This window comes from Procambarus clarkii, chromosome 93 (genome assembly GCF_040958095.1).
Source record: "Procambarus clarkii isolate CNS0578487 chromosome 93, FALCON_Pclarkii_2.0, whole genome shotgun sequence".
In the NCBI taxonomy this organism is placed as follows: domain Eukaryota; kingdom Metazoa; phylum Arthropoda; class Malacostraca; order Decapoda; family Cambaridae; genus Procambarus; species Procambarus clarkii.
The window spans coordinates 1,097,559-1,122,710 of NC_091242.1; the positions used below are offsets into that span (position 1 = coordinate 1,097,559).

A 25,152-nucleotide genomic window follows, 5' to 3' on the forward strand; every position below is an offset into this window, starting at 1 on the left:
TCAATATAGATCTACCCTTTCATAAATATTGATATAATGTTATTTATCGACACTGTCTGTGAACTGTCTTCCCTCGAGCACATGTTAACGGCTGTATATATGTTCAGCCCAATTCCTCAGCTAAAAGTAAGAGTGCGTGCGTGAGTGGTGGGGAGAGTAACCCACCATAGATTACCCGCCGTCTCCATTACACAACTTTCATCATTTTAAAACCTCAGCGCAATCTTTTGCGCTACTTTCGCATGGACCAAAGCTATTCATGAACGAGACATTACCTGTAGTCTATTCCGAGAGCTCTACTTCCCCAAGCGCAGACAAGGACCAGGTTTGTCAACTTTTCTTTATAACCAAACTGAGGAAGGATTTCACGGTCCGTATGGCACATCTGTGGTTGGCGCAGCTTTTTCCATTTTGCGTTATAAACTTTAGTACACAGAGCAATGTGTTGCCACCGTATTCTATAAGAAGGATTACAGATCAAGAGCAAGCTACGAGTTCATCCCCATCTCCAAGTAGATGGTCATACATGGGAGGAGAGAACACATTATCGTTTAGTCTAATAGCCTACAGTGGCAAACTGAGTAGATCACAACAATATCTATATTCGCGTGCGTATAAAGTAGTTACAGATCTGAAAATACCTCTTATCATTCGCTCTTAAGTTGATAAACATGGGCACTCACAAATATTGTGTTGGTTTTTCCCGCTCGTCCTCCAAACAAAGACCCAAGAGTGATCCCAAGCACCCGCCAAACCCCATGTTTGTCAATGAAAAATGGTTTACACACGGCTCAACTGATTTCGTCAGAACACTTCCGGAACAAGAGCTTCACTGACGAATTTTGTTCGAACCACAACTCTATAAATGCTTCGCCCACGTACTACAAATACAAATAATCGCCAACAGAGCCTGCTTGCTCCGCTTGTGACTTTAGTTTATGGGGATTCCAGAAATGTGCTGCCGTCGGGCTGATGAACAATAACTGCACTTCCCGTCCTAATTCCTCGACTAGATCAGTTCTTATGGTCTTTGTGATGTTATCAGTTTGTAGACAGTATATAGTCTGTCAAGCCTGTGAGCATGGCACGTACTTACCACTGGGAAATTTAAACTTTCTACTAACTGGAGACTTACTAACCCAAGCAAACTTCATAACCTTCCAAGGCCGATGCATTAAAAATGACAATATTACAATGCTTTAAATTTCATGTCACATTTGTAAAAGATTGGCCGATTCCGTAAAAAAAAATATGATTAGACGAGAGAACACGTTCCTCAGCGTCAGGGGTGGGATCTTATTTTAGCGCAAAGTGACAAACTTATATAATGATTATACATAGACAGTGAACCCGTTTTTGCAGCCCAGTAAATATTTTAAAAAGGTGCACACAATTTAGTTTAAAAGATAGTCTTATGTAATTACATGTACTACGTAACTGACCAATTTGAAGATCCCTGACCGATACCATCCTCTGGCCACGATAACGTCTAGTGTGGATAACAGTCACGATAACACCTGAATCATCATGGTAACCAATGGTACACGTTTCCTTCCATGTACTCACCAATGCACCCCAACCCCCCACCCCAACCCTCCCCCACACGTGCATTCACTCATTGTACCACAACCCCCTACCACACGTGAACTCGTCTAATGCACCACAATAACAAAGTATCTACAAGATCAAAACTTACATCCCATAACTGCCACTAAAACCTTGACACCGATTCATCTTTATTCAAGTGACTACACGAGATAAACATTTTTCTTCGATCATGTAGAGGCAGGCTTAGTCGCTATTTATTAAAACTGTTTAAGAGTTAGAAATCACTTATATGTAGTTCATAACAATCGTGGGTTGCGGGCGGCCTTGTAGCGGCCTTTGTAATTACACGGTTTACGAACTACGGACTTGGCCGCTATGATCGAGGAAAGAGGTGGAGACATCTTAGAGAAGTCGGTGTTCTGTGAATCCTAATCTTGGTCTCTAGTCACTGCTTTTAATAACAAGCATCCGTCTCCCCCCTCCCTCCCCTCCATCACCACCATCGCTAATTAAACATTTGTAGCCACCATAAGTTCAAGTATGTTTATTGAGACAAAGAAATACATCTCAAATTGATAGAGCAGCTTAGGCTATTTCTACCCCCCCCCCCCTCCCCCGTAACCACCACAATCGCCATGCAACAAAGCCGATTCCGTGCCCGTCCTTACTAGTTTTTGACCCTAAACAACCACTGATGATAGCCAATGAAGGGTAGTGTAATATTGAGCGTACGCCGAGCAGCGCAAACTTGCTTAGCTAAACGAACTTGAAGGTTCAGGTCCCATGGCCATTACGTGTACAGTACCTGTAAACTTTACCACCGCCGCCCACGGATGGGTATCCTGGGGTGCCTAACAAATTAAACGCCGCTGAAAGTGTCACTTTGCCTAACCGATCATATAAGAGAAATAGTGAAGTTCAGACGATAACCACCAGGGATGAAGACCGGATAGCCAGACTACCCCAATTTTAATTACAAGGTGTGAAGGATGGATGAAATTGTTTCAGACCTAAACTTAGATTATTACAAAGACCTTTTGTGCCCTCTAATGCTTTTTGCGTTACCGCTCAAAGGATGAGTATGGGGTGCACAATAAACTAGCCGCCACCGGCGGCAACAATCAAAATACCACAGGAAATTCAAATGCATGGAATATTAAAGTAAATACTTTAAAAAATTGCAAATATGGCAGACGACCATATGGTCATTCCCTTCAATATTCCTTAAGGAGTTCCACCACCTAAGAAACCCTTTGGAAAGTGATACCGTATCGCCTGCAGATGCAGCTAGAAGTATTTAAAGATTTCTCTGCCTTATTTTCATTGAATTAATTTAACAATGTTTTCATTGGATTAAATAAATCAAATATAATTGTTGTGACCAACACAGTCGAGTCTGGTAGTAGACCAGAGTACACACAGCTTGTAGCTCATCGATCCTTACAGCACACGTGCACGCTTCCCAACTCCTGTGCAGCCGTACGTGGCGCCTCTTTTTTGCACCTTTTTCAATTCCATTTTGTTTGTCTTGCCTGAATCCAGCAGCTCCTAGGCTAAAGAACTTACACTGCAATAATGAAACATAAGTATATGTAATATTAGTTGTATGACTACCTTCAAGGGTGTCATTTGCCAAGCTAAGTGAACTATGGAATCGAGACGATTGATAAAAAAATTAAGCCATCCAAAAGGTGGCATGGGGATAAATAGCTCTTAATATTCAATGGTAGAGCGACGGTCTACTCAAGCTACTGAGTTCAATCCGACTGTCCAAGTGATTGGGCACTCCGTCCCATAGAAAATCCTTATCCTGACCCCTTCCATATGCTATATAATCGTAATGACTGTGCGTCCCCCTAGTAATTCCCCCTAGAATCCATTATGTACCTCTAACCCTCCCCACCACAGCCTACGGGATGGGTAGAGGGGCGATTGCATAATGAGTGACTAATGTAATCATACATTACAAATGTGTAAAAGTTATCTGGTTTTCCAATAACAGTACAATATTTGACCAGTGCATTTCCACCACCTTAGTTTGCGCACCTATCCTACAACTACCATTCACACTGCGCACCACCTTGGCCAAGATTAAATTTACCTATACTATCTCACCCCTAACAAATCAACAATTTCTTACATCAGTTTAAAACTTTGATTAAGCAAAGCCTGTAAATTTATATTGGATTGTGTTCTTAAACCTCGAGCAATAAATCTACACTGTATACGGTTAAAAGGTGCGCGTCTGGGTTTATCCAGAACGCTGGGTCAAAGATTACCCCCCCCCCCAACTCTGAATCACTATGTTAGCTACTGTGATTTATGGGTCCTCAACATGCAGTGTCAATGATTAATTCAGTCTCCACTGAAATCAGTATAAACTAGTGTCCTCCACGTTCTGTAGAGGGACTTCTTCCTCACAAAAACAAGACTACACAAGTGTTTCAATTATCCGGTCTACTTCCGCTCAATTTCAACTCTCGATGCAAGTAAAAGTCTTGACAATTAAGGTTATTTCATGCAAAACACTTGAAAATATACTACTTGCCTTGTATATACTAGACATTTTATCCTCTTGTAATGTTTAATAAACTAAACCAATAAAGTAACAGGGAATGCATATTTTTTGCTTTAGAACATTGAGGTAACAATAAATTACTCTTAAATATAACAAATTTAACCTACCTAGAAGTAGTTTAATTGCGAAAACTATACCCAATAACCTATTTTTTTTTTAAATACTGGCTATGTATTATATTTGAGCGTGTAACATGGGGGAACACTTTCTAGTGAGACTATTAGTGTGGTACCAGCACCTCTACCCTCCCCTCACACACACACACACACACACACACACACACACACACACTGATAAATCATGCAAAACTTGGAGATCTACGTGGTCGGTTATATCCGTAAATACACGAAATACCAGGTTGTGGTCCCCTCTACCACCATTGTTGTCGCCGCATGGTCAATACACGCTACTGTCCCTACGGCGTGAGTGACGGGCTGTAACACACACAACACAACAGCTGCTTATTCACAGCGTGACACTTGCCATGGTAACAAGCACTGCTGCTTGACACCATCGCCGACTTAAGACACTACAAACCACCACCACGCCTTCTTGAAATATTGATAAAGGTTTACTCATCAACTAAACTCTTTAGCGTGAAATGCTTAAGTCTTACCTATAGTAGCGAGAGTATTGGCCGTACAGTGACCCACTTAATGACACTAGCCCAGCGAGCAGACCACCAACCACAACGTACACACTCCCTCACCTCCAGGCTGCGACTACTGCCTCACTGACATTGTCGCCTACCTCGCCCGCTCATATACACATCGTACGCCTACAGCCACGTTCTCTTATCTTAAATAGATTTCTATGTGTGATTTTATCTTATAGATTACTAATAAGCATCTAAAACTGTAGATATTTAATGCATCAATACTGTATGAGTGTCCATCATTAAGATGTAGATAGCGAAAATCAAAAATCAATAGCCTTTCCCTGTATGTCCTGTTGCCGGAGGAGGAAGGCTTGTCGTACGGCACATTTCATTTCCAAAGGCAAAAATGGGTTTGTGTTTACGAACGCACATGAATGCACACACGTTCTATGCTTTACAATATTATTGATGAATACATTATATACATTTATTAGTGTGTGTGTGTATCAGTGCAGAATGTTTGTATGTAAACAGGTACAGTACCTCATTTTTAGGTTCAGAAAATTGTAATTTTTCTCACCATTGCTTTCATTACGTGCGGGCATGATATGTAATGTACTTGTGTTCAGTAATTAGTTATCAAGAGAAAGTTCATGCTAGTATGGCTATGTAGCACCATGAATATCACAATATTCAGTTCTTAGATTCCACTGTGAATCCCAATATGGAAGCAAAAAGACAGAAGGGGATTTATTTGTAAAAAGAGCTAGATTTACTATAGATTTTAAGGCTGAGGATAATGGGGCAGCGAAAAAACAAAATTTCCACCCATCCTCATAATCAGGACATTCGGCCACATGGATAACCATACTTAGTTACATTACAATTGGAAGAGGAATAATATAATTAGGACAGTTAAGAGCTAATACAGTACTGTGACTGATGCTAGCCACACGGTTAAGCTTCAATGGGTCTGCCCAGTAATTGTTTGGGTGACCTCGCGGATATCCTCGCCCTTGGCCAGGAAAACCTTGATAAGCCTTATATATGTTTGCCGTCACGAGAACGATCATTTAATTTGCATATTAGCTGTTCTGCCAGAACTGTAATGATTCGTATAAGTTGCTAATGAAAAAAAGCTCTTTAATCTAATCTAATCTAAAATTTAAACAACAAACATCATCCAGTGTAAAAGAAACTTGATCAAGCCAATTTTAACCTTTTTTTTCAGTTTATACTGAAAAATTCCTGTTTATTATAGAATACTTCCCCCCTCACCATCAATATACAATAGCCCTCTCTGATTATTAATTCAGACTAGGTCTATCCATTTCTTCGGCTTATAGTTTAGTGGCTTATAATTTGGAAATTTTGAAGCGTTTGGTCCTCGAAATATTATACGCTGTGTCCAAATGGAACTATATATTTTTTTCTACAGGACTATCCCATCAAGCATTTCAATAGTTTACAAAACACGTTTCAGTAAACTATTCACTATAGTGACTAGACAATCTCTTTTCGCCAACAAAGTTGGGAAAGAAAATAATACTAACTTTAAATTTTTATATACATTCATTATTGACCAGACCACACACTAGAAATTGAAGGGACGACGACGTTTCGGTCCGTCCTGGACCATTCTCAAGTCGATTCAATCGACTTGAGAATGGTCCAGGACGGACCGAAACGTCGTCGTCCCTTCAATTTCTAGTGTGTGGTCTGGTCAACATACTTCAACCACGTTATTGTGACTCATCGCCTGCACATTCATTATTGTTCTCATTAAATTAAATCACAAAAGATCAATTTTAAGTAAGTGCCTTAAAATGTTCTCTAAAATATCAGCTACAAATGTCGCCCATGTGACGCACTCTCAGTGTTTATCATGTTTTGGAAGTGCTGCATGATTTTGACAAGTCATTCCCGCGAGCGGCCATGACTCTGTTCTCTTTCCAGCTCACACCCTTCGCTTTGGTTCTTTATATCCGACTGTAAATTTGCAAATGTTTCACAGATTACTATCATTTGTTGGGTTCAGTTCGGATTTTTGAGGCCTCTTGAGGCGGCTAGTTTATTGTGCACCCCATACTCATCCTGTGAGCAAAATTTTGTAATGCGCAAAAAGCAATACAGAGGGCACAAAAAATCTTTTATCAGCCCTCAACGGAGATTATTACATAAACAATTTCATCCCGGATATGTTAACTGAAAACCTTTCCCACACGTCAAACGTTTCATGTATTTTTTTATTTGCATTCCATACGATGACAAGTGTTGACAAATTTCAATATATATATTACAGCTTACTTAAAAAAATATAGCTGATTTCATAAAGCAAAATACATTAAAATGTGTACCTCACTCAATAGATGACGCTGACATGAATGTATTGTGCTAGTTCACGACAACATAGTTTACTCAGTAGGTGTCGTTGATACATAGTGTCAAATAACAAACATGGTAACTCTTCAGAAAATATCAACAAGTCGACATCTTTGAATAATTTGGTTATTAACATGTTTCAACCAATCAAGTAGGATGTTCTCTACATCAACAGGTGTTTGCTAATGAATGTTTAAACTTGAGCAGGACAAGGTTTACCAAGTTGACACTCACGGTATTATCTACCTTGTCAGGTAAGGTTCATTATCTTATCTTGGGACTGGTAGCTTTTATAAACCCTTCGAACATAAACATACTAGATGGAGCAACAAAGTGCAGCCCGTCATCATAAATAAAGGCCAACTGCTAGTTAATCCAGGCGCCAAATCACCTGTCTATGAATGGAAAAACACTTTACGTACTACTCGAAATTGATGTTCGACCATTTCTCGGACAGGGCTTCGATGACGTCTTCTGTTCGAATACCATATCTGTAAATGCTTGGACGAGCATTGTCCGAAGAGAGGCTGCAAAGTGATTTGGTGTTAACATTCATATGCTTCTTGTATCATTGTAGGCCTTGCATGAAGGAATTTGCGTAGGCGATTTTAAATATTTGCGTTTTCACTCTTCAAATAAACTATTTATGTGCAATGCAGTACAAGATGTAACTTACATTCTGGATAATAACAGTTTGCATTATTTAATATACTGTTATTTCCGTAGATAAGTCAGTTTGCAATCGAATACGAATCCTGCACTAGGACAAACGTTTTCACCTGTAAACATGTATTCAGAGGTTGGACAACTGTGTTTGGTTACATTCTTGGGAAGGTCAGTCGTTGACCTAGGCCCTTAGAAGACTTCTATGAACTTAATAGAATTCCTCTCCGGACAATGGGAAAACACATTACGAAGATAAATCTTTACTGTGGGCTAACTATTAGGCTGTCACGTGGAGCGTTTATCAGTTCAAGAAATCTTTATATATAATTTCATTGTAATTAAACAATATTTATTGAATTTAATTTTGTCAATAGCCACAGACTGATACCAAGGATAAATCAACTAACCAAGTCCTATAACATACTAATGAGGATATGAACAACTGCCTCTTCAATACTTTTAACTTGTTAAATATTTAGTTAAATATTTTATAATGTTTGTATTGGTCAGATCATTTTGAAATATTTTTAATTTAATGTGGACACTGTATTCTCCATTTGCTTTTATAGTTTTTTTTTTTTTTCTACTGTCAGGTTTTGAGAGCATTAGTGAGTATTTCTATAAATACTGCAGATATGTATTTACAATTGTAAAAGGTTCAGTATTTGGAGAATTCCAACAATAAAATTGTTGTTTTCTCTATATGATGCACATTCCAGCGATGCGTAGAACGTATAAGTAATCCTTAGATCGACCAATTAGATAAACGGTTCAATGCCTTTATTAAAAGACTGTAGGCACGAGGGGAACTTTTTTCTCCAACTTCCAGAGTTGCTGAACTTTTGGGTTAAGTTATGGATAAATATGACCATGATTTAATTTTGTCCTTTTAGTGTTATGTTATTAGTCGCAAAACCATTGTTTGTGAGTGCACATGTGTGTGCAGGTGTGTGCGATGGTGCGTTTGAGGGAGGAGGCGTTGGCTCTGGTGTTGGCGGTCGTGAGGGAGGCCAGCACGCACCCGCCGCCTGACCTGGCCTGGCTCATACCCTCCCCTCCAGAACCAATCTCCAATCTCGACTGGCCTCTTAAGGAGTTAGTAAGATTTTTGTTTTATCTGCTTATTAGGCGGGTAGTTTTGTTTGTATAATCACCGCTGGCCCCCTCAAGGAGATAGTTGAGTGTTATCTGATAGAATAGATAAAATAACATTGTCCCAGGAAATTATTTTCCAAAATTGTAAAACATCCGATTTAAGTCTATAAATGTGTTGTATTTGCGTTTCCCTAACATCATTCTTATTAATCTAAATTTATTAATCATTAGGTCATAACGAAATTTAGTATTGACCGTTAAGTACATATTTACTGTGTATATTAACATGCAACAATCTTTCAGTTCTTAATCTTTTACAGCTGACGCTCCATCAAGAAGCCTACTATATTTACAAGCAATTTTTCACATTGGACATTATCGGAGACATTTAGTTCATTTCAAAAAGTTTGCATTGATTAAGTATTCCCTTGTATTGCGTCGCTATATTCGCTTGTATAATACTTTCATAAAATGTCTAGCGTTCAGCATTGTAACGGTGTGTATAGGTACATTACTTTATACTGCCAAAGGTGAAGCATGCGTGTGCCTTACGTAAAGAAATTAACATTTTAACCCAAATTTATTAAGCAACAACTCGCTCAATTCTTGCAGAGTAACCTGGGCAAAACATTCAGATATCGTCAAGAAGCTTGCCCAACTGACAGACTACTGGAGCTTGTCTAAACGCCCACCCTTGCCCTCTGCCCTGCCTAAATCTACTAGTGAACAAGCTCTCTCCACTGCGCTATTACCCTCCACATCCGCACCCTCCACCGCACCCACTAACGCTAAGCCTCTCCCTCTTTCTGATGATCCCGCCACCAATTTTATCCCATCAACATTAGTACCTACCTTGCCTGCAAAAGCGACTAGGTCCACTGCAGGCATGAACAGTAGAATATCCAGGAACTCGTCTAAGCCAACCATTGAGTTGAGGTCCTCACCCAATGTGAGGACCCAGTCTACATCCTCGGCATGCGTTATGTCCACTAGATCCAAGCCCACATCTACAACAGCTGAATCCCCATTCCCTACAACAGCCACCGGGTCGAGGTTATCATCCACTGCAATTGCCACCGGGTTTCAGTCTTCATCTAATTCTATAATCACTAGGTCTAGGTCCTCAGCCGCTGCAACAGCCACCCGGCCCAACCCCTCGCCCGCTGCAACAGCCACCCGGCCCAACCCCTCGCCCGCTGCAACAGAAACCCGGCCCAACCCCTCGCCCGCTGCAACAGCCACCCGGCCCAATCCTTGGCCCACCGGATGCACCTCCTCGTCTGCTACAACAGCCACCGGATGCAACTCCTCTAAACGGTCCAATTCCAGCTGCTGTGTTGACACCTTGGTGACGCTTGTTGGTAAATGGGTACTCTTATTTGTGAAAAAGATGCACAAAAATTTAAGTTACAATCTGTAATAGTTTCTTGACAACACTTATCAAATTATAACATCGTTAGTCACATAATCAACTAACAATATTTTTGCTAATTGGTTAAGAATAGGCTGCCATATCATCATAAGAGCCACCACCTCAGTTTATACTTGCATTCCTCAACTCTAGAATTTGTTCTCAGGCCCTTTAAAATCATCATCCCTTATTCATCCAGCTTCTGATCCAACTTTTATTTTCAATACTAATTCCAAATATGTGTCCTAAGCGACCACTGTACCCAACCTGAGCTATGTCTGATTTAGGATACACTAGCATTAGAGGTTACTACTTCTGGTTATAATCATCGTTGTTAAATGGTCTGTCCCAAAAAAATGTCTGTCTGTTTTCCCCATTCTACCATACCCCACCGTGTGACTGTATTCACTGATGCTAGGAAGCTACTTTTCTCCACTCAGTGACACTTCATTGGCACTTTCCAGATATTCTACACTTGGTAAGCAGCCAGTTGGAGCTTTTCTATACGGTTCAACACGCCCACCTTCAGACTCTCCGCTACTATGTCTGTCACACCTTCTCCCCATTCCTGAGGCAGCCTCTCCTCTCTGCTCTTGATAAAGTTAGTACAGTTGCCCTCGGAAAGATTTTGTTTGTGTCGCTTGTGTGCACAATATATTTCAAAGAGCTTCTAGTTGTTGAGTTATCAATAAATTTTATGTAATTGCCTACTTGTGTCGCCGAGAGCTGCAGCAACGTACCATATGATCTTATGTGGTTCTGTACTTGAAACTGCCAGATAAACATGATTTATCTATAATTCGAGTTAGGATGATAGATAACTGATCTTGCCTATCGTCTAATATCGGTTATCTTTTATCTTCATATGCCTTATCTGGGTCCCACAAGTAATGATTTACCTTGCACGAGACTGGCTAGATGAATACATAATACAAAAGTTGCATGTTTGTATAAAAACAAGCCTTAAATTTAAAATAAAATTCATAAATTAATAAAATAAAAGATTGAGATTTTAAAATTAGTATGAAATTTTGTGCAGCCTCTCCTTAAAAATATAAAAATGTCGGCAGTCGATCCGGTGGCTATGGATACAAACACCATTGTCAGCTAATGCTGCCGCTACCTTGACAATGGTTTTGGTTACCTTGGGAATGGGAGGAAGTGCATGCTATCTGGCCATGGACTTTACCTTGATAACGGCATGGGGAAGGAGGGTGGTTGAACACCAGCTAGTCATTGTGCATGTTTCCTAGACATATTTCTAGCGACCAAGGGCGGTTGATGGCATGACTGGAGGAGGATACGAATTATGAGAATTACCTTTGCAGGCGTACGAGCAACTGGTGCCGGGCGTCGAATCCTGCTGGAGCTGGTGTCGCTGCCTGACGGTGGCCCATGCAGCCAACCCTTCCATCTTCCTGGTCCAGAACCTGCCTCCGCCTCCCCCAACCTTCACCCTGACTGATGACGACGACCACCACCACTTCAACGGTATTCAAATGTAGTTTTTGCTGCCTTTATACTTGGGAAAACATGTTGGATGTAAACAAAATACGAAGAAATGAATAAAAGGTTTGTGCATGTTTGTAAGGAGTATGTGTAGAGAATGATTATAAATTTTATAGTTGGAAAATTACGGTTTTGCTCACTGATAGCCTAAAAATTATAAGATGCAGAAAAGTTTGTTGCACTCGGTTTAGAAAATTTATTAGGAAAATAATGTTTATTGAACAAATAAAGAAGGAACACAAGCGTCGAGTGAAATATAATAAGTTTAAGAAATAGGATAGCTTGAGAAGCGGAGCCAGCGCTCGGTGCCAGCGAACCTTCTAGGTGGGAGAGTGAGAGCGATAGGAAGGACCAGGAGCAGCCAGCAAGTGGGGAAAGCTGCAGTGGAACAGTGTTGAGGGAAGGGGCCGGGGTGCCGATTCATGCTCCTCCATTCGTTAAAACCAAGCATACAGAGGGCTGAGCCTCAAGGAGCTACGAAACTGGAAGAATCGGCTGAACACATGATGATGATACCAAATACTCTGGTACATCGACAAGGTTGACAGGGATAAACTGTTACTTGCGAGGAGCCAGAACACAAACTGCAGCCCCTAATAAACCATTAACACAACAGAAGGAACTACTTAGTGTGTTATGGGCAAGCTTGGGGAAGAGGTACTAGAGACGGGCTCTATACGTGCAATAAAACGACGAATCTCTCCAGGGTGTATTTGGTCCCTACATATAGCCTAGTGGACGTTTAAGAGACGGACTCATGAACTGAAGCTCTACCCACATTCCCTAACAAGCTCAGGTAGAAGAATACAAAGAGACATAAAATAACATGGTCAATTAAAATATTCTCGGGTTCTCAGGAAGACATTTATATGTTGTAAACTACCTTATAACAGAGGCAATATTGTCTCCAAGAGTTCTCTTTCAAATTGTTGTAGGAACAGTGTGTTCCATCTGTAGGAACAGCATTGAGTGGACAGCGCTCGGGGTTCGTAATCCTAAGGGTCCGGGTTCGATCCCCAGCTGAGGCGGAAATAAGTAGGCAAAGTTTCTTTCTACCTGATGTTCCTTGTCACCTAGCAGTAAATAGGTACATAGGAGTTAAACAGCTGCTACGGGCTGCTTCCTGGGGATGTGTGTGCTATGCGTGCTAGTGGTTGTACAAGAATGTAAGAACTCATATAAATAAATAAATAAATAAAAAAGTGTTAAGTCTAGAAGGATATCTCGTAACCGTATCACCTCTGAATTTACAATCTCAAAAGTGTTTGAACCTATCCTCAATTTAAAGCTTTCTAAGCACCTAGTCTGTAGTCTCCGTATGAGCGTTTTATTGGTGATTTCACCATCCCACTCTCATGGTCCACCTCACATTGTGAGGAAGGCGAGTGTTTTGCTCGCAGTCCTGCATATTTCCAAAGCTTATGACAGTATGACAAATCTTTACTCTCCAAAGACTCCATGTTCTGGCTTTCTACGTTGTTCACTTATTTCTATCTTCCTCTAATAAATTGGCTGCTACTGTTGTAGATGGTTTAACTGAAACCTGTTTCTACATAAACTGTGGTGTTTCACAAGGTTTAGTTGTCACCTACTCATAATGATGTATATAATATAGATTTTTGTATCTGCTCCTATGCTGATGGCTACATATTGTACTCCTCACACTTGTTATAGTCTTTTCCTTGCAACTCTCACCGGATCTCGTTCTTTATGCTCTAGTTCTCCTATGTTTGATCTAAGCTCCATCTCCATTTGAGGCACACGTAATTCAGTACAATTTTATTAGTCAAATTAGAATGTTGCCAATTAGATTAAAGTAAATATCTTGTCGACTACCAATTATATTTTTAAGGCCTCCATCAGTTATATCCTGGAGATCATTCACATTAATCGTGGTCTGGAAACCCCTTCTCGGCGAATTTTCATAGTTTGTCATTCATCTTAATTTCCTCGACGCCGTTAATTGTCCAACTCATTCTCTTGATTTGCCAATATATTAAATGTCAACCTTTTAGCCTAACCAGAAACTTAACACATCGAGTCAGATACATAGAAAACGTGAATATTTGAGCAGTAACTTTTATAACTAGTTGCATTTGTATATCTGGTTGCGATAGCGTTAAAAAAAAACCGCGACCCATTAGTTAAGAGGACGAGCTTCAATCTTTCAGGTATTTTTTTCATGTTGATATATTTTCCTTTTCTCAAGGTTATGCACTTTGAGCGAACCATTTTTTTGTTTATCTTTTCGTAGCTCCATTACATCATTAACATTATCTGTACATATATATTTTTTGTTTCTGCACTGTCTCAGGCGACAAGACGGCGATGAAGCCTCCAGTAGGTGGACACGTGACCAGGAAGGGCGTAATGAGGCGGGTGCTGGCTGGCAAGAGGCGCAGACAATCATGAGACCAGGTTAACTAAATTTTAAATTATCGCTACACAGTCCATCAGAATTTTAAAAGGTGGAGCCTATAGCTCTTTAGGTTATCTGTACAGTCCTCCGTATAATTTATGAACTATAAAGGAATTGTTGTTGCGCTTTAATGCAGTCTTATATTCAGTAGGCCCTAAAATATCATTCAAATGGACAGAGTATACAGCTATCTTTAAACTTCCAGAAATTTTGGTAGCAAATAAGCATTACTAGAAAAGTTTGTAGTCCTGTAAGCAATAATAGTAAAGTAATATAGGCGTCGTTTCAGATAAGTTTGAGTCGTGGGCAGTGCGAAAAGCGACATCCCACACGACTTCAAGATCAAGCTGCCGAGATGCACCCAACCTCAAGCTGGATGACGTCAACACCTTCCATTCACCCGTCACTGCGGTCAACATATGGCTTTCGCCAACGGCAGTTGTCTACTTAAGATCATCTAACATCTGTCGGCAGTGATTCACTTTTGCTGACAAAGTCTATGGAGCAACTTATCGACTACTGCTCGTGGTCGTTTTCAATTAAACTCAACTTGTATTTTTAATCTGACAATGTAATAATGACTTGCATTATTCAAACCCGACTGATCAAAAACTTTTAGTATTGTTCTGCCGTAAATAACGGAGCTTAATTTTGCGCTCGTCTAAGACATGCTTGATTTTGAGATTTATAATACTACATATTATTATAATACCATATTATAAACTCGGTAACACGGGAAAATACCCTCAGGTTTTAAAAAATAAAATTTTAAACAGTTTTATTTTATATTTAAGAAATCTTTAACAAATTGTATTGTTCTAAATCTGCTTTTAATTACTCATTTGTAATTCTCAACGTTCAATAAAGTTTATTTATACATTTATTTATAAGGAGGAAGGGTTTGTGGGTCCTCCACTATCACTTCATGACGCCGGATGGGTCCTGGGCGCTCCTGCTCCGCCAGCTAATTCCAAGCCGACGGCTGCTGGACGGCGGACAGGAGGCGATGGCAGCCCCATGCCGCCGGCTAACACAACCGCGAGGACCCGCTCACAGGTCCAGTCACACCGAACACCGGGTCAACACTCAACCCCTACAACCGGAGATGTGACTAACCAGTGAATCACAATGGCTCACTGTCTGCTGATGAAACTACCCTGGCACTACATCCATTGACACTATTGACTGCATCACTACTTTCTACAATGCCACCTGCCACTTATCATGTTAAACATGCCAACATCAACAGCATCACATTCCTCATTGCTTCTGAAGACTACCTTTTTACCTGTTTTAAGGAACCTGCTTTTAGCAAACTCGCCCAAGCTTCTCTGACTCCTGTACTTACTATTGCACAAAAAACTAAATGTTTTGTTCTTGTACGAAATGTTGACAGCTGTCTTCTTTCTGCACCTAACAACATCAATCTCTCTCAGGATATTTCAGACAGGAATGACATTACTGTTATGGAGATATACACAGTGCCTAATACCAAACACCTCAAGATTCAATGTTCCTCTCCTGCAGAAGCCCAAAAACTTTTGCATCAAGGTATCAAAATCCTTAACACCAGCTCTCCTCCCTACCAGATAAGTCCAGAGGAATATCTTGCAATGCTTCAAATGCTATAAGTACAGTCATGAAACGCGTAAATACAGAAGTTCACAAATTTGTTCTAAATGCTCTGTAGAAAGCCATTTTTACACTTGGTGCTCGGCCAACACCTCAAAATGCATTAATTGCCAAAGTGCTCATTCAGCAGTAGATAAATTTTGCCCTCTGAGGAAACGAACTCTGAAAACTGTTCGTACTAACCAACCTAACTTTTACACGAAACGCTATGCATATTAGTGGCTTTAGGTATTGTATGTACTAGCTCTATCTATAAATCCAACATTATGTTTGTAACTCATCTTCTATGTCTGTACTTTTACCTGAATAAAAATTTGAATTTTTAATTTGAATCTCGTACTCATGCACAACCTCATTCTTTCTCAATCTCCCAAAATTCATCCCATCACCAAACAGCATCAGCCAACTCCATGTCCTATGCCAGTGTCCTTAATGCTTCCCCTCACAAGCATCAACACCCCCCTACTACTGCCCATCATACTCACCCACCATCTCCACCCTACTCTCCTCTCCAGAACATGACATGAGCGAGTCACAGCCTGCGTCCAAGCAGCATATTTGCAAGTTAAAGACGACGGTCGAAAATTTGCTGACTACCTTCCCATTTTCCTCACTCATAATGGCCTTCGTAGTGTTTCTGTACCTCTTCCACACCTCTTGCGCCCTGTTCCTTTTTCCCCCACGGTGCATACTCCTACACAGCAGCTACGCATCACATCTTCTACAGTCCCCCACACTTCCAACACCAGTGCTTCTATAACTGACAGAGAAAATGGAACCCAACTGCTAATGTCCAGCACATACTACCCCAACATCTTCCTGCTGAGACCCTTCCTCACCCTGACTCTCCCTCTTCCCCCCACTTATCCAGTCATTCCCCCCCTGACCATGCCCCTCATCCCAATGCCTCTTCCTCTCGACCCACTGACCTCTCCTTTCTCTCCTCACTGCGCCCACTACTGATACTCCTTCCACTTCCCTCATCACTTCTGCAAATAATACCATTCTGTCACATGACAATCCCCCTCTTACAGACCCTTCTCTTCCACCCTCAGCTACGAACTCTGGACTTAGTACCACCTTCCTTGTTCCAAAAAATCGTTCCGCCCCTATTAACTTCACCACGATCCCTTCCCTTACAGTCTGTATCATATATGCCGGTGACCAAACCACTCAACGAACTAAAGCTCCTTCTGTTCTTGCTCGCACTCCAAACAGCTCAAGACCTAACTCTTCACATGCATAAAGATCATACAGTTCAATGTACGGGCTTCTTCACCATTAGACACCTGGTGTCTGATTTTATTGAGACTGAACGTCCTGATGTGCTGCTTCTTAACAGCACTTAATACATCACAAACTCGCATAAAATCAGATACTTTGGCTACTCATCGTACTAGTGACCCGATGAAGCACACGAAGGTGTTACAATACTCACAAGGTCTTCCTATAAACTTGAACTACACACTCCCTGGCCATTACGGGCCCGTGCTATATTGACATTTCGTTCTGAGTAGCTAAATCTAAAACAACAACAACTCCCTGGCTTCACAAACACTTTCTAACCATAAAAGTACACACACAAATGGGTCCTCTCATCACCTGCACAACCTACATCCGTCCTAACACTGGCATTCCAATGCAAGACATCACCACTCTTCAACCACACTCGCTTGCCTGTCTTTCTGCTTGCAGACCTCAATGCACAGCACCCTACATTCCACCACAGTACCTCAAATCACCATGGACAATAGTTTCATCAACGAAATCTTCAAAAACATATGTTCTTCCTCGGCCCTGACTTCCCCACTTCTTTCATACATGCAGGCTCTGACAGACCTGATTTCATATTCACATATATACGCGGAAACAACCTCCAACACTATGTTTCACCAGGCCCCATAACGGGCTCTGATCATATTCTATTAATTCTCAGTCTCCAACAATTCCATTCTCATCTCAAGCACTCAAGCACGTTCCATGCACCCGCCAAACCCCTCCTGTTTATGTTGACCAGACCACACACTAGAAGGTGAAGGGACGACGACGTTTCGGTCCGTCCTGGACCATTCTCAGTCGATTGTGAGGATGTTGTCCAGTATGTACTAGGACACAATCGACTTGAGAATGGTCCAGGACGGACCGAAACGTCGTCGTCCCTTCACCTTCTAGTGTGTGATTTGGTCAACATATTTCAGCCACGTTATTTAGACTCCTCGTCTGCAGGTAGTTTATTTGCTAGGTCTGTAGGTACACAACTGGTCGGGATATAGTCGTTTCGGGCACGAGACGATTCGGCTAAACTCATTTTGTTTTAAATCCGGATGTATTGTTATGCTAGGCTGTATTAGGTTATGTTATTAAGGTTAGGCTGCATTGGGCTCGGTTGGATTAGATTGGTTTAATTTGGGTTACGGGGGGGGGGGGGGGGTCCGGCCGCTGGCCTGCGGTGGGGGTGCAGCGCCGGTCCCCAAGTGTCCCGCTGTCCGCAGCTAATACTTTGCCCAGTCTAGGTGCTAGTAAGCCCTACTTGTAGTCACACCCCCTTCTCCTTATCCATTAGGTCTTTTACGGCCTCTTGGCCGGGTACATTACGTGTTATGTGGTCTCTCACTTATTAGTTATTCTTTGTGTCCTGCCTGTTATATCCTAGTGTTATATAATTACTACACATTTGCACTCGGCCTTAATTCTAGTACCAGTTAACCTTTAGGTTTCTGCAGAATTAGTTTCCATGTCACTATAGGCTAAGGTCTCATACTTACTACGGGTGTACCTTAAGTTAAATCTAGTCCTCGGACTTGGAATTGTTACTGTTAATTCTTACTTTATATATTTACTTTATATATTTTGATATAAACGTTATATATTTACTTTATATATTTACATGTTCAATATTAAGTTTAATATAATATCAACTTTGTTATAAGTCTATAATATAAACCGTGTTTAATATAGACTTTATATAATTACTTACTTTATATTTGAACTTTATATATTTACATGTTCTGCAGAATTTAATCCTCAATAAACTTTAACGCCCCATACTGCCAGTATCTTTCTCCCCCTGGTCAGAAAATGGTCACTGCTTCACAAGCGGGGATTTTTCTGGCGGGGGAGAAAGAAACAATTGCGCAGCGCGTCCCGCGGCGTTGCGCGGGCAGTTTGGGGCCGTATAAATACGGGCGCACAATGGGGCTCTGCCTCACTCCGCCCGCCCTCGCCGCTGCCCTCGCAAAACCCCACCCTCCCCCCCTTTGCAAGCGGCTGCTTTTGTACCCCCGTCATGCTTTGCACAGTTGTCCCGATTGTCTCCCCACTGCATGTGGGAAGGGGGGTGCAGCGCCGGTCCCCAAGTGTCCCGCTGTCCGCAGCTAATACTTTGCCCAGTCTAGGTGCTAGTAAGCCCTACTTGTAGTCACACCCCCTTCTCCTTATCCATTAGGTCTTTTACGGCCTCTTGGCCGGGTACATTACGTGTTATGTGGTCTCTCACTTATTAGCTGGCCGGGAAGTATTGACCGCCCGCCAATCCTAAACTGTTCACCCGGCAGAGAATAGGTTGTTCAAGGATTTGGCGGGTCGTATTCCAGAGAAAAAAATTGAATTAAGGACTTCCCCGAAATGCTATGCGTGCTAGTGGGTTTACAAGAATTTAAGAACTCTTTTTATATATAAATAAAAAAAATAAAAAGAAAATCCGCCGACGAATCTTCTTGTGTGCGATGAAACTTGTATCTGGCATAATTAAAATATTAACTTAAATACTTCGTTTGTTAGACAATATATGATATTCAGATCTATAAATTACTTTAGAAAGGCCTATAATGCATATCAATATTAATTTACACATTCCTGGCGCTATACGTTAAGGTATTTCAATATGGCGTTCAAATAATTTTAGACAGAGGGTCTCTGGGGTCGGTTGGACCCTTACCGGTCATCGACACCCCGCCAGTCGTAAGGAAGCAGCGACGGCGTGAGCATGTCGCTCCCGTGCAGGTAAGGCTGATAAGTTTTTTTTGCTAGTATATCTGAGCAGTTGGGAGGTACGCATGAATATATAGACCACTTACAATGCTTAATGCATTATACATTTGTTCGATATTATAACAACGAGTTTTTGTAATGTCTCCGTGGGTCATTATTGTCTTATTTTTTTTTCATCCGGGTTCTGTAGTATTCAAATGTTTGTATTCCACTAATGCTAAATAGTCTGTCCTCTCTCCGATATTGTGGAAGATTTTGAGGATCATGATTTGCCAACATTATATGGGTAGGATATAATGTAGAATACACTACCCCCATAATGTTAACGAGCCGTCGTCAGGCTAGGCTCGTTAACGCGGCGGTCGACCCCCCCCCCCCCTCCACCTCCCAAGACGCATTTATTATCGACTTTCGTGTACTTTGTATTAAAAATAGTTTTTATCGCGTATAAATTAATTTTATATTTTATGTTTAATTAGGCGTATAATAGGTTCGGTATTTATGTTATGTTGGCAATTATTTGCACTTGAAGTATGTGGAGGGTGAAGCATTTACAGTTGCCTGTCCTCAGGCCAGGCTCGCCTACGCGGCCGCCCGACCCCCAAGCCGCGTGAAAGGATTTTTTTTTTTTTTTTTTTTTTTTTTTTTTTTAATATATACAAGAGTTGTTACATTCTTGTACAGCCACTAGTACGCGTAGCGTTTCGGGCAGGTCCCTGGAATACGATCCCCGCCGCGAAGAATCGTTGTTACAGCCAAGTACACATTTTACTGTTGAGTTAAACAGAGGCTACAGAGATTTGCGCCCAGTAAATCCTCCCCGGCCAGGATACGAACCCATGACATAGCGCTCGCGGAACGCCAGGCGAGTGTCTTACCACTACACCACGGGACTGTCAGCTCCGTTGGTTGGAAGTTGAACAACTTCCCAACGGGAAGGAGCGGGGACACCCCTCCAGGAACTGAATTTACCTGAGAGCCACTAACACTAATGGCCTCGATGAGGATAGTAAGCCGGCGGCTTGTCAAAGGTCCCCCCATTTGCCCTGATGATCTTTTCCAGCTGTATTTTAAATCCCAGCAGAGATTTGGCGTTTGCGCCTTCGGCGGGTAAGCGGTTCCACTAGTTTACAACCCTATGGGTGAAAAAGCATCTCCTGTTTCCTGTCCAACATTCTGGCTTGTTGAGTTTGAACCCGTTGCTCCTTGTTCGTGTAACATCTGATCTTTTAAAGACATTGTCCTGATCGACATCCTCCAAATTGTTTAGTATTTTAAAGGTTTCTATGAAGTCTGCCCTGTCATGCCTGGTTTGTGGTGGTGTTAGCCCTGTGGCCCTCAACCGTTCCTTATACGAGAGATGACTTAGCTCTGGTATGATTTTTGTCGTAAGACATAGATAGCTCCATAGCTCTGAGACATGGCTCCAAAGTAGCTATGTCTTTCTGAAGATGAGGTCTCCATGCCTGGATGCAATAATTCATAATACAGCGCATCAGCTACAGTCTTAGTAGACCTAGCCTTGCGGTTACGCAACTGGTGAGGCTTCGGTTACGCAACTGGTGAGGCTTCGGTTACGCAACTGGTGGGGCTTCGGTTACGCAACTGGTGGGGCTTCGGTTACGCAACTGGTGGGGCTTCGGTTACGCAACTGGTGGGGCTTCGGTTACGCAACTGGTGGGGCTTCGGTTACGCGACTGGTGGGGCTTCGATTACGCGACTGGTGGGGCTTCGGTTACGCGACTGGTGGGGTTTCAGTTACGCGACTGGTGGGGCTTCAGTTACGCGACTGGTGGGGCTTCGGTTACACGACTGGTGGGGCTTCGGTTACACGACTGGTGGGGCTTCGGTTACACGACTGGTGGGGCTTCGGTTACACGACTGGTGGGGCTTCGGTTACACGACTGGTGGGGCTTCGGTTACACGACTGGTGGGGCTTCGGTTAAACGACTGGTGGGGCTTCGGTTAAACGACTGGTGGGGCTTCGGTTACACGACTGGTGGGGCTTCGGTTACACGGCTGGTGGGGCTTCGGTTACACGACTGGTGGGGCTTCAGTTACACAACTGGTATGGCTTCGGTTACAAAACTGGTAGGGCTTCGGTTACGCAACTGGTGGGGCTTCGGTTACACAACTGGTGGGGCTTCGGTTACACAACTGGTGGGGCTTCGGTTACACAACTAGTCGGGCTCCGGTTAAATAACTGGTCGGGCTCCGGGTGTGTCACTAGGGCTTCGGGTTGTGCATGGTCGGGCTTCGGTTACACAACTAGTCGGGCTCCGGTTACACAACTGGTGGGGCTTCGGTTACACAACTGGTGGGGCTTCGGTTACACAACTTTTGGGGCTTCGGTTACACAACTGGTGGGGCTTCGGTTACACAACTGGTGGGGCTTCGGTTACACAACTGGTGGGGCTTCGGTTACACAACTGGTGGGGCTTCGGTTACACAACTGGTAGGGCTTCGGTTACGCAACTGGTGGGGCTTCGGTTACACAACTGGTGGGGCTTCGGTTACACAACTGGTCGGGCTTCGGTTACACAACTGGTCGGGCTTCGGTTACACAACTGGTCGGGCTCCGGGTGTGTCACTAGGGCTTCGGGTTGTGCATAGTCGGGCTTCGGTTACACAACTGGTGGGGCTTCGGTTACACAACTGGTAGGGCTTCGGTTACGCAACTGGTGGGGCTTCGGTTACACAACTGGTGGGGCTTCGGTTACACAACTGGTGGGGCATCGGTTACACAACTGGTCGGGCTTCGGTTACACAACTGGTCGGGCTCCGGGTGTGTCACTAGGGCTTCGGGTTGTGCATAGTCGGGCTTCGGTTACACAACTGGTAGGGCTTCGGTTACACAACTGGTAGGGCTTCGGTTACACAACTGGTAGGGCTTCGGTTACACAACTGGTAGGGCTTCGGATACACAATTGGTGGGGCTTCGGTTACACAACTGGTCGGGCTTCGGTTACACAAGTGGTGGGGCTTCAGTTACACAACTAGTCGGGCTCCGGTTACACAAGTGGTGGGGCTTCAGTTACACAACTGGTAGGGCTTCGGTTACACAACTGGTAGGGCTTCGGATACACAATTGGTGGGGCTTCGGTTACACAACTGGTGGGGCTTCGGTTACACAACTGGTGGGGCTTCGGTTACACAACTGGTGGGGTTTCGGTTACACAACTGGTCGGGCTCCGGTTACACAACTGGTCGGGCTCCGGTTACACAACTGGTCGGGCTCCGGTTACACAACTGGTCGGGCTCCGGTTAAAAAACTGGTCGGGCTCCGGTTAAAAAACTGGTCGGGCTCCGGTTAAATAACTGGTCGGGCTCCGGTTAAATAACTGGTCGGGCTCCGGTTAAATAACTGGTCGGGCTCCGGGTGTGTCATTTGGGCTTCGGGTTGTGCATAGTCGGGCTTCAGATCGTGCACGGTTGTGATCCAGAGGTTGTTTGTTTGGTTCGTTGATGCTAGGCTTCGGTTACACAACTGGTAGGGCTTCGGTTACACAAGTGGTGGGGCTTCGGTTACACAAGTGGTGGGGCTTCGGTTACACAAGTGGTGGGGCTTCGGTTACACAAGTGGTGGGGCTTCAGTTACACAAGTGGTGGGGCTTCGGTTACACAAGTGGTGGGGCTTCAGTTACACAACTATTCGGGTTCCGGTTACACAACTGGTCATGCTTCGGTTACACAACTGGTCGGGCTCCGGTTAAATAACTGGTCGGGCTCCGGGTGTGTCACTATTGCTTCGGGTTGTGCATGGTCGGGCTTCGGTTCATACATGGTTGTGATCCAGAGGTTGTTTGGTTCGTGCATGCTAGGCTTGCGGTTACACAACTGGTCGGGATACGGTTACATATCTGGTTGGGCTTCGGTTGCACAACTGGTGAGTCTTCAGTTACACAAATGGTAGGGCTTCGGTTACAGAACTGTTGGGGCTTTGGTTACACTACTGGTCGGGGTCCGGTTACACAGCTGGTGTGGCTCCGGTTACACAACTGGTGGAGCTCCAGGAGGGTCATTTGTGCTTCGGGTTGTGCGTATTAGGGCTACGGTTCGTGTATATTTGTGCTTCAGATGTTGTTTGTACAGTTCGTTCATGATAGGCTTGCGGTTACACAACTGGTCGGGGTCCATTTACACAACTGGTCAGGCCCCGGTTACGTAATTGGTCGGGCTCTGGGGGGTGTCTTTTACCCTGTCGTAGTTCAGTCGATTAAGGCAGTGTCTGGGATGCTCCCGGACGCAGGTTCGAATCCTCGTCACGGCCCTTGTGGATTTGTTCATTAATAATAATAATAATAATAATAATGTTTATTCAGATTAAAGTAAATACATTCAAAAAGTTACAAGCAGAATGTTGGACTTCTAGATAAAGCTAGTACATATTATGGCAAAAGTTACTAATATGCACACCGTGTCGGACATTTGCCTACAATGATTTTACTGAAGATATTTTGATTTGATTTTACAATATGAAAGATGTCAAGACAAACTTATTTAATTCATTCAATTGTATAAGGATAAATCGTCTCGCATATCTGAAAAATACTTCTGTTGGAGCCAGTATATTATTGGGATAATCTACTCGCTACAGATTTATTTGTCACCAGACATCCCTCTAGAGAGAACCGTTACACTGTATTATTATAATATAATATGCCATCTTATTATTCACAATTTTAATTTATTTTCAATTTCTATTGGGCATTTTATTATCTTCGAAGACGAGAACCGAAGCGAACACGCGCCAGAGCATATATGTGATTTATATTTGCGTTTTTGTCTACACCTCGTGTATACAAAAGGGTTCCTGAATACAAACCTGTTTGTGAACGAACTGGAATTTTGTGTACTGAACCGACGCCCTCCGAAACGGTTATGGTTATATACGATTCGACCAGTGCCCGGCTGGCTGGAAGTTTGTGGCTTGTCAAGCTTCAGGCATGTGGCTGGTCGGCCATTATTATTATTATATATTATTATCTTGTACCATCTGATTACTCGCATTAATTTATTATCAAATTCCATCGTCTCACTTTGGTTATATTATTGCCTTGGAAGACGAGAACAGCAAGGGACACAAGCTAGCTCTTAAAGTGTGTACGAAAGGGTTACTGTATGTAATTGTCTCTGAGCGAACTGATTTTATAATGGACTTGAGAATGGTCCAAGACTAACCGAAACGTCGTCGTACCTTCACTTTCTAGTGTGTGGTCTGGTCAACGAACTGATTATTTGTGTACCGACCAGACGGTACCCGAAAGTTATGTACGAATGGAGTCGAAACCGGTGTGGGGTCCCTGGTGGGTGGAGGAGGCAGC

General features: G+C 42.8%; 2 protein-coding genes across 8 annotated transcripts in view; one reads left to right on the forward strand and one right to left on the reverse strand.

Moving 5' to 3' along the window:
* Positions 1–4,895, reverse strand: part of LOC123746866 (alpha-tocopherol transfer protein-like) — a 33,335-nt gene extending 28,440 nt beyond the window's left edge. The window contains 1 exon segment of the mRNA XM_069319603.1: positions 4,743–4,895. The gene's annotated coding sequence lies outside the window, so the exon portion shown is untranslated.
* The window catches only part of LOC123746865 (uncharacterized), a 50,731-nt gene extending 34,567 nt beyond the window's left edge, over positions 1–16,164 (forward strand). The window contains exons 1-7 of one of the 7 annotated variants that reach the window (XM_045728702.2): positions 6,478–7,360; positions 8,719–8,867; positions 9,480–10,228; positions 10,743–10,879; positions 11,607–11,769; positions 14,102–14,205; positions 14,496–16,164. In XM_045728702.2, the coding sequence (XP_045584658.2) occupies positions 8,728–8,867; positions 9,480–10,228; positions 10,743–10,879; positions 11,607–11,769; positions 14,102–14,199 (1,287 nt within the window). In that variant the 5' untranslated portion in view covers positions 6,478–7,360; positions 8,719–8,727 and the 3' untranslated portion in view covers positions 14,200–14,205; positions 14,496–16,164. The other 6 variants (XM_069319600.1, XM_069319599.1, XM_069319601.1 and 3 more) reach the window with 6 other exon arrangements.
* The last annotated feature ends 8,988 nt before the right edge of the window (positions 16,165–25,152 follow it).